The sequence below is a fragment of the Candida albicans genome, chromosome 1 (assembly GCF_000182965.3).
Source record: "Candida albicans SC5314 chromosome 1, complete sequence".
Classification (NCBI taxonomy): domain Eukaryota; kingdom Fungi; phylum Ascomycota; class Pichiomycetes; order Serinales; family Debaryomycetaceae; genus Candida; species Candida albicans.
The window spans coordinates 294,440-311,161 of record NC_032089.1 but is presented as its reverse complement, the minus strand read 5'-3'; the positions used below and the strand labels follow the sequence as shown (position 1 = coordinate 311,161).

The 16,722-nt window shown below is 32.8% G+C and overlaps 4 protein-coding genes across 4 annotated transcripts; 2 read left to right on the top strand and 2 right to left on the bottom strand. All coding sequences in view use genetic code 12, as the record gives it.

Annotated features, from left to right (window-relative positions):
* Positions 1–189: 189 nt before the first annotated feature.
* On the bottom strand, positions 190–2,040 carry CAALFM_C101540WA (uncharacterized protein; the record flags this gene model as incomplete). The annotated part of the gene is made up of 1 exon (XM_713072.1): positions 190–2,040. The coding sequence occupies one exon, from the start codon at positions 2,038–2,040 to the stop codon at positions 190–192; it is 1,851 nt and encodes a 616-aa protein (XP_718165.1).
* A 635-nt stretch (positions 2,041–2,675) lies between these two features.
* CAALFM_C101530CA (arginine--tRNA ligase) lies at positions 2,676–4,544 on the top strand (the record flags this gene model as incomplete). The annotated part of the gene is made up of 1 exon (XM_713071.2): positions 2,676–4,544. One exon carries the CDS (start codon positions 2,676–2,678, stop codon positions 4,542–4,544), a length of 1,869 nt encoding a protein of 622 aa, XP_718164.2.
* A 605-nt stretch (positions 4,545–5,149) lies between these two features.
* Positions 5,150–5,854, top strand: SOD2 (superoxide dismutase; the record flags this gene model as incomplete). The annotated part of the gene is made up of 1 exon (XM_713070.2): positions 5,150–5,854. The coding sequence occupies one exon, from the start codon at positions 5,150–5,152 to the stop codon at positions 5,852–5,854; it is 705 nt and encodes a 234-aa protein (XP_718163.1).
* Positions 5,855–9,394: 3,540 nt separating this feature from the next.
* Positions 9,395–11,548, bottom strand: CAALFM_C101510WA (uncharacterized protein; the record flags this gene model as incomplete). The annotated part of the gene is made up of 1 exon (XM_713068.2): positions 9,395–11,548. One exon carries the CDS (start codon positions 11,546–11,548, stop codon positions 9,395–9,397), a length of 2,154 nt encoding a protein of 717 aa, XP_718161.2.
* Positions 11,549–16,722: the final 5,174 nt, after the last annotated feature.

Genomic DNA, 16,722 nt, shown 5'->3' with positions numbered 1-16,722 from the left:
AATCGTTGCGAAGTAATTTGAATCTTCGGTTGATTTTATCTTGTTGTACAAATTTTTTTTTTCGTATTCAAGTTGTAGTGTCCGCATTTCCATATTGTGTGAACAGCTCAACCAAAATATCAGCAAACCCTTTCTTTAAACAAATACAAAAACAAATTCATGCAATTCTATTTACCGTATATATCATAGCTAAAGCGATTGAGTTTCAGAGTGAGACACAAGAAAAGATTCGTCAACAGATGAGTCATTTGAAACTTCTGCATCGTTCTCCTTATTATTTTTGTTAAATTCATGTACTTCTTCAGCCAACAATTGATTATCTTTATCAAAGAATTCAACTAGTTTTTCTGGCACCTTTGCCAGGTCTTGTAGCGAGCTTTCAGCAACATAATGTAATATCAATTGTCTTCTATTAAGCTTAGTTTCCTCCAAAATGAACAATTGAAGAGCTTCGAAGCTCATTGTTTCAGTACGGTACTCCAGAACCTTATTATTATGATCCAGATCAATAACAATGTATAACCAATCCTCATTTTCGAAATCTGTTGTAGTCAAATGCTTTGCTTTATATATGTACTCGGAATCTGAAATAATTACACTGGTTAAGTAATATTTTTCAGGTGGAGGTAAACCTTCTTTTTCTATTATCTCGAGTATATTATCAGGATTTTTCACGTCCATCTTGAGATATTCCTGGTTAACAAACTTTAATCGATCATTCAAAGCCAAAGATTCATTTTGCACCTTTTCTGAAAGTCTCTTTAAATCATCGTGGGCCTCCTTGGAGTCAGTTGTTGCCAAATAATCAATACTATTTTGAAGAATCTTTTTTATTTTTTTACCTTCAAACGAACTAAACCCCAACAATTTAGTAGTTATACTAGATCTTTCTTTTGTAGCATTTAATTTCTTTTGGTTCATCTTTGCAATTATTTCTTGATAAGTAGAAGTAAATATACCTGGGTAAAAATACTCAGGTATTTCAAATGACAGTGCTTGACACCGCCCATCATCATCATCATCTTCGTCACCACCAAACATCTGTATAGTCAACAACAGCCCCAACTTTGTGAACACGGGGTTTAGTTCAGAATTCCAAATCAAAGAGTTCAAACTTGCTTGAAGATTCAGATTTCTTGCTTCGTACTCTATCTGCAAAATTGACAAGTCGGTAGTCTCTTCACCGTTGGATTCCACTTGACTCAAGAAAACCAGTGTTAAATCTTTGTCCAAGATACTTTCTGATCCAAGTGCTATATACCGATGAACTTTTTTAATGACATCTTCCCAATCGTCGTCGTCGATTGCAAAATCTTCAGGCAAGGATTTGAACAAATTTTTTCCACTTATAAAAGAACGATTACTGACTTTTGGTGACAAAAACCCAAATATTCTCTGAATTTCGACAACAAAACTATAAAATGAGTTATCTTTGAATTTTTCAGGGGTCTCTACTGTCAATTCAGTGGTTGGGGTATACCAATTTTCATCAAACCCGTAATCAAAATCTTTACTGAAAAAGACATTTCTTAATTCGCCAATCTGTGATAAAGTGACAATTAACGAAATCAAACAACTTTGTAATGTACCAGTAACTTTTGGTAACACACAAGGTGGCATTTCTGTCAGTCTAGTGAATGCTTGTGGGTAATCAAAAATGGTTTCTGATGATGCCTGTTTTGAATTATTTGTCCATTGGTCTACAAGATCGTCGTCATTGTCATTGTCATCTTCATCCTCGTAATTTTCAATCAATTCTTCATCTTGAATTTCACTCCATCCACCATTACTGCTCGTTGGTGTCTCTCTATATGATGGAAACTTTGGTATATCTAGAGGGTTTGATATTTGAACGGTATCATTTTCGTTGTATGGAACTAATTGGGTATTTTCTTTATTCTCCTGTGGTTGTTCAACTGGTTCTCCAAATAAATGTGCAATGGCCACTTCTAAGACATTATTGGAAACTTTTAATGCATTAGCTGCCTGTTCTTGGGAAAATCCCATCTCTTGCAATTGCTTTATTTTCTCATCACTCATGACTGATTTAGGATGATAAGTACTATGGGGTTGTTACTCAAGTTGATTTGTCCTTATTTTTTCTTTTTTCTTTTGCCTCCTTGTTTGTTTGTTTGTCCTCTCTTGATTTGTCTCGCGTACAGAGTTTCCTGTTCCATACCACATAGGGGTTTCCTATAACATCAAGGTGATGGCTTGTGTATATGCTCTAAATGAGGGAATCTATTATTTTTTATTACAGTTATCCAAAGCTTCGGAGAGTATTATCGTAGAGTTGATATTAGGTAGAGATGAAGATTGTGAAGTTAACCCGAACAGCATTGATGCCTGGCAGTTAAAACTTCCAAAATATATACCAAATTTCTAGAATCATCAAAAGAATATAAACATGACCAATATCCATATATCTAATTTCAATCGTTTTCATGACCACTTGAACACCTGAATTATTTGTTATCACAAATCTGACTCAATTATAAACTTCGCACTATACTTTCTCATCCCACACATAACCCATTAAGCGCAGTTGTAAAATTTTTTTTTTCTTGCTTCTTCATCACCCCAAAACATCTCACATAAACTTCCTTTCTTTAATGAAAATATTGAAGAAGTTATTTTCCTCTACAATATTTTATAGTCAAAGAAGATACCATTCAATGTCAGTCGAAACAATTAGTGATAGTTTGAAACAATTGGGATTAAGTCAACCAGCAGCCATTGAAGGTACCCACCCTCAATATAATGTGGTTGATGTCTTTAGAAACTATATCGCTGAAGAATTAAACCGTATTTCATCAGTTGACAAATCTATTATCATTCAAGCTTTGGATACACCAAAAGTATTAGATCAAGGTGATATTATTGTTCCTATTCCAAAATTAAGATTAAAAGGAATCAATCCTAATGAAAAATCCAAGGAATGGGCTGAAAATTTCAATAAAGGGAAATTCATTTCTGAAATCAAACCTCAAGGAGTGTTTTTACAATTCTATTTTGCTAAAACATTATTATATAATTTGGTCATTGAAGATGTTTTAAAGAGAAAATCAGATTATGGTTACTTACCTTTGGGTGTTGGTAAAAAAGCCATTGTTGAATTCTCGTCTCCAAATATTGCCAAACCTTTCCATGCTGGACATTTAAGATCTACTATTATAGGTGGGTTCATTTCTAACTTGTACGAAAAAGTTGGTTGGGACGTCACCAGAATCAATTATTTGGGAGATTGGGGGAAACAATTTGGTTTGTTAGCTGTTGGTTTTGAAAGATACGGTGACGAATCTAAGTTAGCTTCAGATCCAATCAACCACTTGTTTGAAGTTTATGTCAAGATTAATCAAGATGTCACCAAGGAGACAAGTGAAGCCACTGGTGAAACTCCAGCAGAAACCATTGATGCTTCTGAACAGGATGAAAAGAAAATCCAATCCTCTACCAATGAAGAAGCTAGAAGATTTTTCAGAAGAATGGAAGATGGTGATGAATCAGCATTGAAAATTTGGGCAAGATTCAGAGATTTGTCTATTGAAAAATATGTTGACACTTATGGTCGACTTAATATTAAATATGATGTTTATTCTGGTGAATCTCAAGTTCCACAAGAGAAAATGAAAGAAGCTACCAAATTGTTCGAAGATAAAGGTTTGATTGATATTGACCGTGGTGCCAAATTAATTGACTTGACTAAATTTAACAAAAAATTGGGTAAAGCATTAGTTGAAAAATCAGATGGTACTTCCCTTTATTTGACTCGTGATGTTGGTGAAGCTATTAAGCGTTATGAAACCTACAAGTTTGATAAGATGATTTACGTTATTGCTGCCCAACAAGATTTGCATTGTGCTCAATTCTTTGAAATTTTGAAACAAATGGGATTCGAATGGGCCCACAATTTGGAACATGTTAACTTTGGTATGGTCCAAGGTATGAGTACCAGAAAAGGTACTGTTGTGTTTTTAGATAACATTTTACAAGAAACCAAAGAAAAGATGCACGAAGTTATGCAGAAAAACGAAGAGAAATATGCTCAAATCGAAGACCCAGATAAGATTGCTGATTTGATTGGTATTTCTGCTGTTATGATTCAAGATATGCAATCTAAACGTATTCACAATTACGAATTCAAATGGGACAGAATGACTTCATTTGAAGGTGACACTGGTCCATACTTGCAATATGCTCACTCTCGTTTGTGTTCCATGCAAAGAAAATCAGGTATTTCTATAGAGGAATTAGAACATGCCAACTTTGATTTGTTGGTTGAACCATGTGCCAGTGCATTAGCAAGAACTTTAGCGCAATACCCGGACGTTATTAAAAAGGCTGTCAAAGGGTTGGAACCATCCACAATCGTTACTTATTTGTTCAGTGTGACACATATTGTCTCCCAATGTTACGATATTTTATGGGTTTCTGGTCAAGAAAAGGATGTTGCCATTGCAAGATTGGCTTTATATGAAGCTGCTAGACAAGTTATAAATAACGGTATGACCTTGTTAGGTTTGACTCCAGTTAATCGTATGTAAAAAAAAAAAAGATAATGTGTATAGATTGGTAGCTACCAAATAGACATAAATTTCGGTTCCGATTTAAGGAAAATGGAAAGATTATGATTTTTTTTCGCCATCTCTGTGTGATTTCTCACACACCAATCAAATTTGCAATAAATATGACAGAATAAAACGGCAAAGTCTAGTTTGAAATACTGTATTTCTCTGTAATCTTGAGGTCTGATATACAAACTAATCAATTGGCAGACATTCAACGATAGCGCTACATATAGATTAATCACCAGTTTATGATAGTAAACACATGAAAAAGTTACACATAATAATTGCTTACAAATGAAAACTTAAATTGTGGAACTTGTCGTGCACGTTTGTCTTGATTGCTCCCGAATCCCCGTTCTTTGTTTTTTTTTTTTTTTGGGGTGTTCTCCTTTAATTCCGTGAAAATTAATTTATCAATCTTGTTCCCTTAGTTGTGGTCTTTCAAATCAATCTTGTAATAGTAGATTTTATTTTTTCAAAAGTAATTCCACAATTTTTTTTTTTGCTTTCTTTTTTCTCTTTTTTTTTATACTCTTTTTTCACTTCAATTGACATTAAAGACAATTGTACTATAATTAACAATGTTTTCTATCAGATCATCATCTCGTGTTTTATTAAAGGCTTCTTCCGCAACTACCCGTGCTACTTTGAACGCCGCTGCTTCCAAGACTTTCACTAGATCTAAATATAGTTTACCAGAATTGGACTATGAATTCTCCGCTACTGAACCATACATTTCTGGTCAAATAAACGAAATTCACTACACTAAACATCACCAAACTTATGTTAACAACCTTAATGCTTCAATTGAACAAGCCGTTGAAGCCAAATCTAAAGGTGAAGTTAAAAAATTGGTTGCCTTACAAAAAGCCATCAATTTCAACGGTGGTGGTTACCTCAATCATTGTTTGTGGTGGAAAAACTTGGCTCCTGTCTCTCAAGGTGGTGGTCAACCACCAAGTGAAGATTCCAAATTAGGTAAACAAATCGTCAAACAATTTGGTTCTTTGGATAAATTGATTGAAATCACCAATGGCAAATTGGCTGGTATTCAAGGTTCTGGATGGGCTTTTATTGTTAAAAACAAAGCCAATGGTGATACTATTGATGTCATCACCACTGCTAACCAAGATACTGTTACTGATCCAAACTTGGTTCCATTGATTGCTATTGATGCTTGGGAACATGCTTATTATTTGCAATACCAAAATGTTAAAGCTGATTACTTCAAGAACCTTTGGCATGTTATCAACTGGAAGGAAGCTGAAAGAAGATTTGAATTTTAAGTTACTGGACAAAAGTCAAGTACATATTTAAATCCAATATAAGAAAATAAAAGAGTTACTTCCGATAGTGCTGATTTTGTTTAATATTTCCCCATTGTATATAAGTATATATGCAAGAATATATTCCTGATTGTGATGAAAAAAGGATAGTATTTGATCTGTAGTTGGACTGAAATGGAAATTGGTGTATACGGTTTTTGATTTCAAAACCACCAAGCTCACATTCTTGATATAAGATTATAAAAATCGAATAATATGCACATTTGGGAACCTTGTAGGGTTTCTTGAAATAGGTATCAAGCTTAAGTTAAAAATTTTTGCCCCATGTTTTGCTTAATTATTGTTTGTAAATTTGGAACAGCAGATTAAGTAGGATAAGTACCATTGTTTAGAACTCTTTTCATCGGAAATCCAGTCCTATAAACATTATGATTGACATTACAACTTACACTTTGCCACGTTTTATTGTTTACAGGTTTGGATAAAATCTATAGAGTATGTAATATCAGCTCTGCATATTCTAGATAGCAGCCAAGATTTTGATACTGTTGCCAATTGTTGTTTGTGTAACAATAATGAATGATAGCTGCAAGCGGTGATGCTCCACGATTTGAGGCAGTCAATTGAGCACAACTATCTGCATTATGGGATCAACCAGTTCAAAGATAAGCACAGACAAATTGAAGTTTTAGCCGCGCCACAATAAATAGCAACCAACAATATTGATGCCTATTGATAAAAACTCGTACTTTGTTGGCATATTCTTCTAGATGTGGTAGCAATCTAAGTATTCTTGATCTATGGGGCTTTGATAGAGCAACACAATTTGAGAACGCTTGATTTCTAATTATTACTCGATATAATCATACTTCTAATTTTAGAAAGCAATGGTTATTTAGAAAACTGAAAGAGAACAAATATTTGATTTGAATGCCTTTACCAGTATTTTGACTTACTGATCGCTGTTGAGAGCATACATTTCTTTTTTGTTGTATTTGTTGTTAAAGTTTCAACTTCTTTTGGCAAGTTTGTTTGACCGCTGATCATATTGAATGTTTTGCTTTTAACTGCATTAATCAACCATTTTTGGGTTAGAATTTGAATTATAATTTTATGCTCCAACACTAAACATTAACTGGTAACTACCAATCTAACCTTTTTCCAAAATAGCTGAAACACTTTAAATGTATACTAACCATTAAGAAAAAAAAAATAATTTTACTAAAATTACTATAAAGAATGTAAACATTATGAAGGGCTAGACTACTTCACCTGCTACTAACCTATTCAGTAAAATGTGGAATAAGCGAAAAGAATAATACGAGCTGTACATCAAAATTATATAGTTTGTATATGTTTGGAAATATGTACATTTTAACTATTATAATATTCGTGACATCAGATATACATTGGGGGATTATATCTTTTGGGGGACTTAACAAACTACAAGATTAAAAAGAAATATAGAAAGCTTAACAGGTAGTAGTTGAAAGGGGAAGTAAAAAGTTCAAGCTAATATCCAAGAGTAAGCTAAACATCGTTTCATTTTCACAAGGATTGTTAAAAAAAGTTTTTGCGAGATTTACAAACTTTTCTCCGTATAATTTGAGTTTGTGTTGGAATGTCACTTGCCAAAATCATGAGTGGCGGCGTATTCTCCCAATGTAAAGGTACAAGAGGAGAGACGAAATCTGCTGTTTTTTCATTTGACGAGGTTTGAAATCCAATTAACATTTTGTTGTATTTCCGGGAATACTTGAAATGGATTTTAAGATTGAACATAAAATGTGGTAGATAAATTTCAAACTAAAACAACAAAAAAAAAAGAACCAAACCGTAGACCATTATGAAACAGACTACTAACCATGATAGACTGGATATCAAAAAAATGAAATAATAATAAACAAAAAGATGCTCTGACAAAAAGTCGATGAAATTTGATACCAGAATAGTTTGGAAAATTTATTAATCAATCTCTGTCAACTAACTTTACTACTTTTATAGAGGCGAAGCTGTTAATTAATAGACACTCGAAAATGTTATTATTTGTCTTGTAAATAAGAAATTTAACTTTTCCTCATATTGGAGGGATTATTATATTAATTATCACAGTCTCATCCAACGACTTTTTGAATAATAAAAAGAACTGTAATAATAATTACATGAGCCCTGAAATCTTCGTAATCTCGATAACTAAAAACTACTAAAAAAAAGCCAAAATATCTACAAAATGTTAAACCTTGTATATGTCTAAAGTTATTATTCAACTATTAATAATTTCTTTTTAACCTCTTGAAGTATAATTCTTCTCTTTTTCTTTTGTTGTCGTTTCTTGCATTTGTTAATAGCGATATTTGCATAACATGAGTTCATTTTTGCCAGAATTACTTATGCATAGAAGATGATAAAGCCATTTTCTTTTTTTTTTTTTGTTTCTTTTTGTTACTGTCTAGGTGTTGTCTCCAATAGACGACACTACCAAGTGTTATTTGAATTTTCCGAGTATTATTGCGTGTAGAAGTTATTTTTTTTTTAACTGGGTGCAAATTACAGACGGCACGGGAAGTATACAATAAAAAGAGAAATGAGGCACAAGGAGGAGCCGTAAATGTAATTATTAAACGGCAATACAAAGCCAAGAAACTATTTGCAAGTTTGAATAATCGCCGTGTCAAAATCAAAAAAAAAAAAAAAAAAATTTTTATGCATGTACATATCCTCATTGAACAATTCTGATACTATTGTTATGTACCTTGGTGAGTTAGTTAGTTGTTATTATTTCTGATTCTCTGATGGAGAAACACATGCGCAGATAAGGCGGAGGCTGAGGCGGTTGGTGATTTCGTTCATTGGGTGACCTCTCTTTTTGCATCTTTTTGACCAAAACAGTCGTAGATTTGTAGAACACAAAGCACGATATTGATTACAAAAATTGCTTGAGAATTTCTTTTTCTCTTCTGCATATATGAGGCAGTATTTTGTCTGGCTCCGGGGAGTAAAGGAATTAACACCCAACAAATTATTTATGTCGATGAGCGTATATATGATGAGTTGGTGTGGACGAATAAAAAAAAATAACTACTATTGAATGTGTATTAAATGGAAATAGCGTATTCCAAAAAAAAAAAACTAACATGTTTGAGAGTTGGATGAACAATGGAAATATGGACTTAATATTTTTATCAAAATAATCAAATCCAAGACAAACTCGTTATTTCTTTCTCAACCGGCATTCTATAATCCCTGTTGCCTTTGCCCCCCCCCTTAAAGTACAATAAGTGAGTAAACAAAACAAAAGTGCTCGTTGTTAAAAGAAAATTTTCTATTGAGGAACGAAACGGTTAAGCCTACTTGGAAAAAAAATTTCCATTGATATTTCTTGATTTTGTGACACTTACAAACTCTACTTGGTGAAAGAAATTTGCTCTTAGAGAGAGAAATCGAACCATTCTAAATGAAAGAAAAACAACAGCAAGTGTCTTTTAATCGTCAAGTTTTAAATATTTAATTTGTTTTGTTTATTATAATACATTACATTATTTAATTATTGCGAGTTTCTGGGGCTTCAGTTCTGTATAACTGTGCATAAGGATCATTAATAGGAATTTCAGTGTAGTAACTTTGTAAAGCTCTTTGCAAAGCTGGCACCAATTTATCCCATCTTAATATTCTAACTTCTTTATCGAATCCTCGTGGTTTTCTAATTTCATAACCCATAATTCTTTTAGCCAACTCAACACGATAATCATGGTTGGTTAATGATGACCCAGCACCACCAACTGTAGCAGTAGTAGTTGTTGTCCCCAGTGCACTTGAACTCGAACCGGGAGTTACAGAAGAGTTTTGTGGGGATGATGATGAAGTTGAGGTTTCACTCATTCTTGAACTAATTGGTTTCTTTGACCAGAAGGGAACTAAATTAGATCTGACTCTGCCTCTTTCTTTTCTTCTTTCAGCAGCATCTCTAAATTGATTACCAATCAATAATTCAACAATTTCAACCACTTCAACTGATGTAATATAATATTGATAATAATCATCATTGAACTCATTCTTGATATAATTAGGTGATTTTCTAGCACCTACACCACCCATTCCAGCAGCATCACCATTATTACCACCCATTTCATCGTCCGATGATTGTGAATCGTAAAAGTTAGTCCCCTCCGATATATGACTATTGTTTATCTTCACATCACACTCCAAACAGGACACTTCAATGACATCAATATCTGGATTTGATGGAGGTAGAACCACAGGGTTCTCATTAGCAGCACCAACAATGGAGAAATTGGCAGTGATTACAGGACCTTGTTGAATTCTCTCAATACGTATGATTCTTCTTCGATCTTGTTTTTCTGATTGATTCCATTTAGGATAGCAAATATCTTTTAATGATGCTCCATTCAAATTTAGATTCATCGAGTAATAACAAGCCTTACCCTCCATTGATTCTTTTGGTGGTCTAGTATTGCAACCACCAGCAGATATTCCTCGTATCACACGGTATCTTTTGTTACCACCTGGTGTTGAAGATAATTCATTTTCTTGTTTGACAATACTGTGAGAATTGACTTTAAAAGTGTTGGTTTCTTCTTTCTTTATATTCAGAGGAACTGGACGTGAGATAGTGGTTGGAGTTCTTGATTTGGTTCTTTTGGAAGGTTTTTTCTTACCTGTAGTACCCGATGATAAGTTTGGTAATGATTGGGATGTGAACTGAGGTTGAGAAATAGTTGGTGAACTATTATAATTGATAGAATCAAAAGTTGTGGATGTTGAGGATAATGGTGGTTTTGGAAAACTTTGAGACAAATTATAGTTTAATGCTTGTTGTTGAACAATTGGATTGATCACACTAGGTGACATCTCTGGCTTTGCTTGATGGTAAACAAGATTAGAATTGTCCAAGAAAGAATTCATCGAAGTTGAAACTAGATATAAATCATTTTGTTGTTGTAAAGGGGTATTGGAAGAAGTGTGGGTAAAAGTAGATTGAGTTGGTGTGTTACTAAATCCAAAACTAGATCCAGTGCTCATTTGTTCTTGTCTTGAATGTACTTGCTGTTGAGGAGCACTAGCGCTAGCACTAGCATAAGAATATAATGACGACGATGTTGATGAGTCGTTTGGTAATTGAAATGGTTGAAAACCTTGCAAACTTTGGTTAATTTGCAGTGCTTGTTGTTGATGTTGTTGGTTAAAAGGGGTGTTATAATATGAGGAGGAAACAGATGAAGATAATTGACCAGCAATCATGGTATCTGGATTACTCAAGTTAGTTGGGACTGCTCCTAAATTCACATTGACTGAATTTCCATATAAACTATTGCTCTTGATATTGGCAAGTGAATTGGTAGTGAATGAAGAGGTACTGTCAAGATCACCTCCACTTAACAACTGATAATTGTCATCATTTTCTTGAACAGACTCGTCCAATAAATAATTGGTAGTGCTCATAAATGGTTGTTGATATTGAAACAATGGGAAGTTCTGCTGCATTTGTTGTTGCAATGAATCATCATCTTCTTTAAAAATGGATTCTTGTTCCTGAAATTGTTGTTGTTGTTGTTGTTGTTGTTGTTGAGGTGGTTGTTGTTGTTGCTGAGATTCAAAGTCTTGTTGTTCTTCAAATTCATGAATGGAAAATTGAGTATTGTTAAACAGTTGGTTATGATCAGTAGGATCTAACATATCAAAGCGATTGGAAGGTATTATATTTGGTGATGTTGAAATAAACATATGTAATTGATCCCTTACTTGTTAATTATAATTGGATAAAGAATGATAGAAAAGAAAAACAAAAAAAATTTAGAGACAGACTTCTAGAAATCCAAGGGTGTTTATATATTTTCAATCCGAGTTTAGTTTTTGCAATTGATGAGATGAGTATTGATTAAACGTTATGCAACCGATGACGTACTCTCGACGATGATATACCTGTTTGAGATCGAAAAAATAAAAATAAGAAAAAGAAAAAGAAAAAAAAAAAAACCGTAGAAGAGGTAAAGAAGGGCAAATGTGCACAGTTAAATTCGAAAATAAATGATCAAAGGAGGTTGTGCTAAAATTGTGTAACTTGATTGAAAAGTAAGAATACTAATTTGTAAAAGCAGAAGTACTCCCTAACCAAAAGAGTGTTACAAACCAGAAGAATTTACTAATTTTGCTACAATTCCTTTTTTAGTCGTTTTCAAACACAAAACCAAACAGATAATAGTAGTGATGATGGTCGTGCTTTTGTGTATAAAGGAGTTAACAATTATATTATTTTTCTGTATGCAAGGTGCCCTATTTTGTTTTGTGTACCTTAAACTGTAAAACAGGGTAATGTTTACCTTTGTGTATCTTTCCCAGTACTAACTATTTCTAGAAAGTGAAAAAAAGAAATTTTTATTTTTTGACAACGGAAAATAACAAATTGGTACAGAGTACACGCAACTAGTAGTTTGTACAATTGTTTGAGTTCTAATTGTTCTCATAAAACGCATGGCGGCAATATTTTGGTAGCACTGTTTCTTTTAGAATGACCAAGCACCTCCACCCTGCCACCATCGTCAACCATGAGAACAATAAAGGTTCTGTAGTACTCATCATTTAATTATTGCAAACCTCTTGAAAGTTGCGAAAAACAAAAAACTATTGTATTTACATTCACATCTACTCTATTGTCGAGCAAAGAAACCAACAATTTTTTTACGTAGACGACTCACAAGAGATATGTGGCTTTTGTGGTTCATAATCATTTTTCAGAAAGTGTTTTGACACTGATATAAATCAGTTTAGTAGTTTGTAAGGAAAATCATCGAGTACACACTTTATTAGCGAGCAATATCATGAGAAAAGTAGTTAGAGCAAAGTTAAGCAATAAAAATTACTTCTTGATGATATAGTAAAGTGGGGTCGATAAGAATCGGAGCTCGTTACTGGAGTTAAAGACTATAATATATTAAGAAAAAATTAGTAAGAAGAGAATAGAGAGGAGAAGACTATGATAAAGTATATTTTAACCAAGAGAGGTAAGAGAAGTTGATGTACAGAAACGCAAAGGAACAAAGGAAGAAAAAACAGAGGTCGTGAACTTGCCAAAAAGGAAAAGTTTTTAGATTAAGTAATGGAGAATCTAAATCCATCTTTCATTCTTTTGTTTTATAAGATAAATGCTAGACATCGACAACAACAACTATTGTTCATTGAATAAAGAAAAAAAAGATATTGTTTATCTACTTTATTTATTATTGTTGTTTTGCAAGTTAATATAAAGTTACAGTAGTTAGTTTTTTTTTTTGTTTCTTTATTTACTTCGTGAAAACAATTACAAAAAATAGTATTTATTGTTTGTATATCCTATTAATTGTTGTTGCAATCAGTAATTACGTTAACAAATAAACTTTTATTGCTTTTTGAAGAGCAATTGTTAATTATATACAACATCTAATCTAGCTTTGATAGCTTAAATGACTTGATGTAAATATTGTTGCTGTTGTTGTTTTTTGTTTGCTTAATGGATAGATAAAAGTAAAAACAGGTTTTGTGTACACTTTGATTGAAAAAATAGCTTTGCATAATTGTAGCGTTTTAGGAAGCCTCACTCAAATTAGAATTTTTAGTTAATCCTGGGATGTAAGTCTGTTTTTTTTATATATGTGATCATTCACTTACATATTGAAAGAAGGCTAAGTTGTTGCAGTTGAAAACAAGCGGGCCAGCGCCAAACCAAGAAAGTTACGGAAAAAAGGAAAAAAATAACAAGAAGAGTCTTCAGTATTCATCGATCAAGTTTACCGCAAATTTTTATGGTGTCAATTTTTGTAACCTCCATATTTCCTTTGTTAAGACTATAAAATATTGAGCCGTACTATTTGATATATCAGTTTGGTAAATTTGTCAAAGCACATGAAGCCGAGTGGAAATATCTTCCAAGTTTAAGGTAAGGAAATTAAAGCTGCAACTTCGGATTTGACTTTAATGCTTTTGAGTTAGAAAAAAAAATCTATAATATTTGATAAGACGGCTGGTTAACACCAGTAGAAGTAAATCACATTGGCTAATAGGTCTGTCTAACTGACAATTTAGCTAACAATAAGTGATACAGAAAATTTTTCAAACTAAAAGAAAAATAAAGACACGTACCCTAGAAACAATTTGTTAGCTTTTGGCATTGTTTCTCAAGTTACTTCTTCTTTTCTTCTCGACTCTAAAATAGGGTATCGTCATAGCAATATTTAGAAAGTTCATCAAAAGAGAAGATAATGAGACAAGAAAATTAGACAGGGTATAATTATAGCGCAAACTTTAGTTTCTTTTTTTGTTTTAGTCGGTGCTCAAAAAAGTTTTAATTGTATCTTGTGTGTTTGTTGTCCTTGTTTTAGTTCATCTGATTGGTTGATTTATGATCTTGCTTTGCAAAAAAGAATAACTGGAGGAAGTGTGAAAAATCTTGGACTTACATTTGTCATAAAGAAGAGCTAAGCTGCAAAAGATAATCTTGATCGTGCGACTAGCTGCATATGTTTAGTATATAAATCTTGCAGTTTTGCTTTAATTTCCTCGGAGAAAACCGTACTATCTCATCTTTTCCAGATGGGTTTATTGATCTTTATTTCTAGTTGGATATGCAATACACAAAGACAATTTCAGACTCACTAAATGTATTTTGATCTCAAAGGATAATGGTGGAAATCAAAACTACTCAGCATCTCAATCAAGTAAAATTGTCTCATGTCTACTGTTTTTCCTTTTTTTCCCATCGGGTTGAGTCCGCTTTATGCTAGTATATCTAGAGCCACTAATAGTAATTAAGTCAGGAACAAGCAACCATCAATAGAATACAATCACCAATATATATTACATACAGTACAATGAAAACACAACTGTTGTATTTATCCGTGAGTATAGTCTTCAAGCCGTAGTCTGCATTTACGTTAGCCATTGATTGGTTGATTTCTTTAATCAATTTTGCCGTTACCCATTGTGGCCATAGAACTAACAACCCTAAAAAAGAACAAACTAAAATTATCCGATGAGTTTGTCTATACGAATTCATTTTTATTTTGCTTTTTATTGAATCTATTACGTGAAGGCAGGAGTAATAGTTATTGAGGACAATAGCGGCTAACCACTTAATTAGTATACAAATTTGTGTAATGCAAAATACCAAAGCCAAATTCGTAGCGGTTAACAATGTTCGGGTATTCATGTTGTTGTCTCGATTATCTGACAAGCACCAATTACTTTGCCCAGAGTTGAATCCTCTAATCATGTAGTAAGGAGGAAGTATAATGTTGAGGCAACGTAATAACTCACACCATTAACAAAAAGGAGCCTCGCATGATCCATCTACATGTGTTGATACAGATGCACAAAATCAAAATAATTGATCAACATGAAGCTCATCATTATGGTCTAGCATCAATAAAAAGTCACACTAGATTAGCACTCGTTTTTTGTGATTGGTTTTACTATACACACAGAAAAATACAACAACACCGAAACAAATATAACAACAACACGTGTGGTGATAACGTCAAATGTGCACAATTTAAATTTAGCACTGACCGATAAATTAGTAATAAATAAAATATACAAAAGAGTGGGTTTAGTAACGGATTTAATAAAATTTATCCATATTTTGGTAAACTAGCTTAATTTTCTGCATTTCCGTGCTTATAACCTATGCTTTGACCGCAAATCAATTTATTCTATATCCACTAGTAATTGCTTAATAATATAGCATTTGATGCATCAAGTATTCATATGTACACTACTATATTTTGTAAGTTTAGTGTCGTTGATATCCAAACGGAGTTCCAAAATCTGGTCTTCCGAAAGTGAATACTAGATATTGGAGTTCAAATTAGTGGCACAATCTAGCAGTAGATGAATTACCAGATTTTAAAATCGTAGTAATTACTACACCTTTGCTTCTTGGTTTTCTCTCTCACCCAGCTACTTTCACCAATACTAACTTTAAAAGTTTATTCCTAACTATACATTTTTATTAGTTACGTTCGACTTAAAGTTGGCCCCTCAGTAATTTTAAATCAATTCAAAAAGATATTTCCGCCAACAACACAAAAAGCGCTTGCGTAAATAATTAACTAAATTCCGAACTCATGAAAAGATAAGCCCAAATTCTAAGCAGAGTCGTTGAAGTTACTATACAACTTTGGACTCTTCTAAATTTTAATTATGCCGAGGAAGTGCTAGTGGTAGACTATAGCAATGTTTGTTCAATGATGGTAGCTCATAAAATTATCATATATAACTCTATTTGGATATGTGGTACTGCATGTATATACCAGTTAACTAATAATAATTCAGCTTGGATTAAAAAACTAGCAAAATGTACTCTTGGATTTTTTAGTTTGATTAAAAGTGGTTATTTTGTGTATTTCAACTAAATCAAAAATAGGGCTGTAAAAAAGTAAAAAAATGCTTTACAATACTGCTTCTTTTCTTTTAGACTGTGGCTGTTTAGCTTTTTTTTGCATTACTTGTCTACTAATCAATGTTTGATTTAATTGGTTCGTATGAAGCTCTTTGCTTTTTTTTTTGCATGGGATAGTTTTACTTATTTTCTCTGAGATATTTTCCCTAGACAATATCGATACAAGTATTAAATTCAAAAAATGAAATAATACTGATGAGCAATAGATTGCCATCTAGAGGAACAAAGAGGGTTTCTGAGTCGTAAAATCAACTTCTAACAGTAGAACGACCGTTTCTAAAAATAATCTTTACTTGTATAAGTATAACTTTTATGTTAAACGACGTATATATTAAGAGAAAAAGCTTATCCATCTCGCACCACATGGAAAATCTTTTAACCGGTAAAACTTACAACAAAAAATCAAAACGGTTTAAGG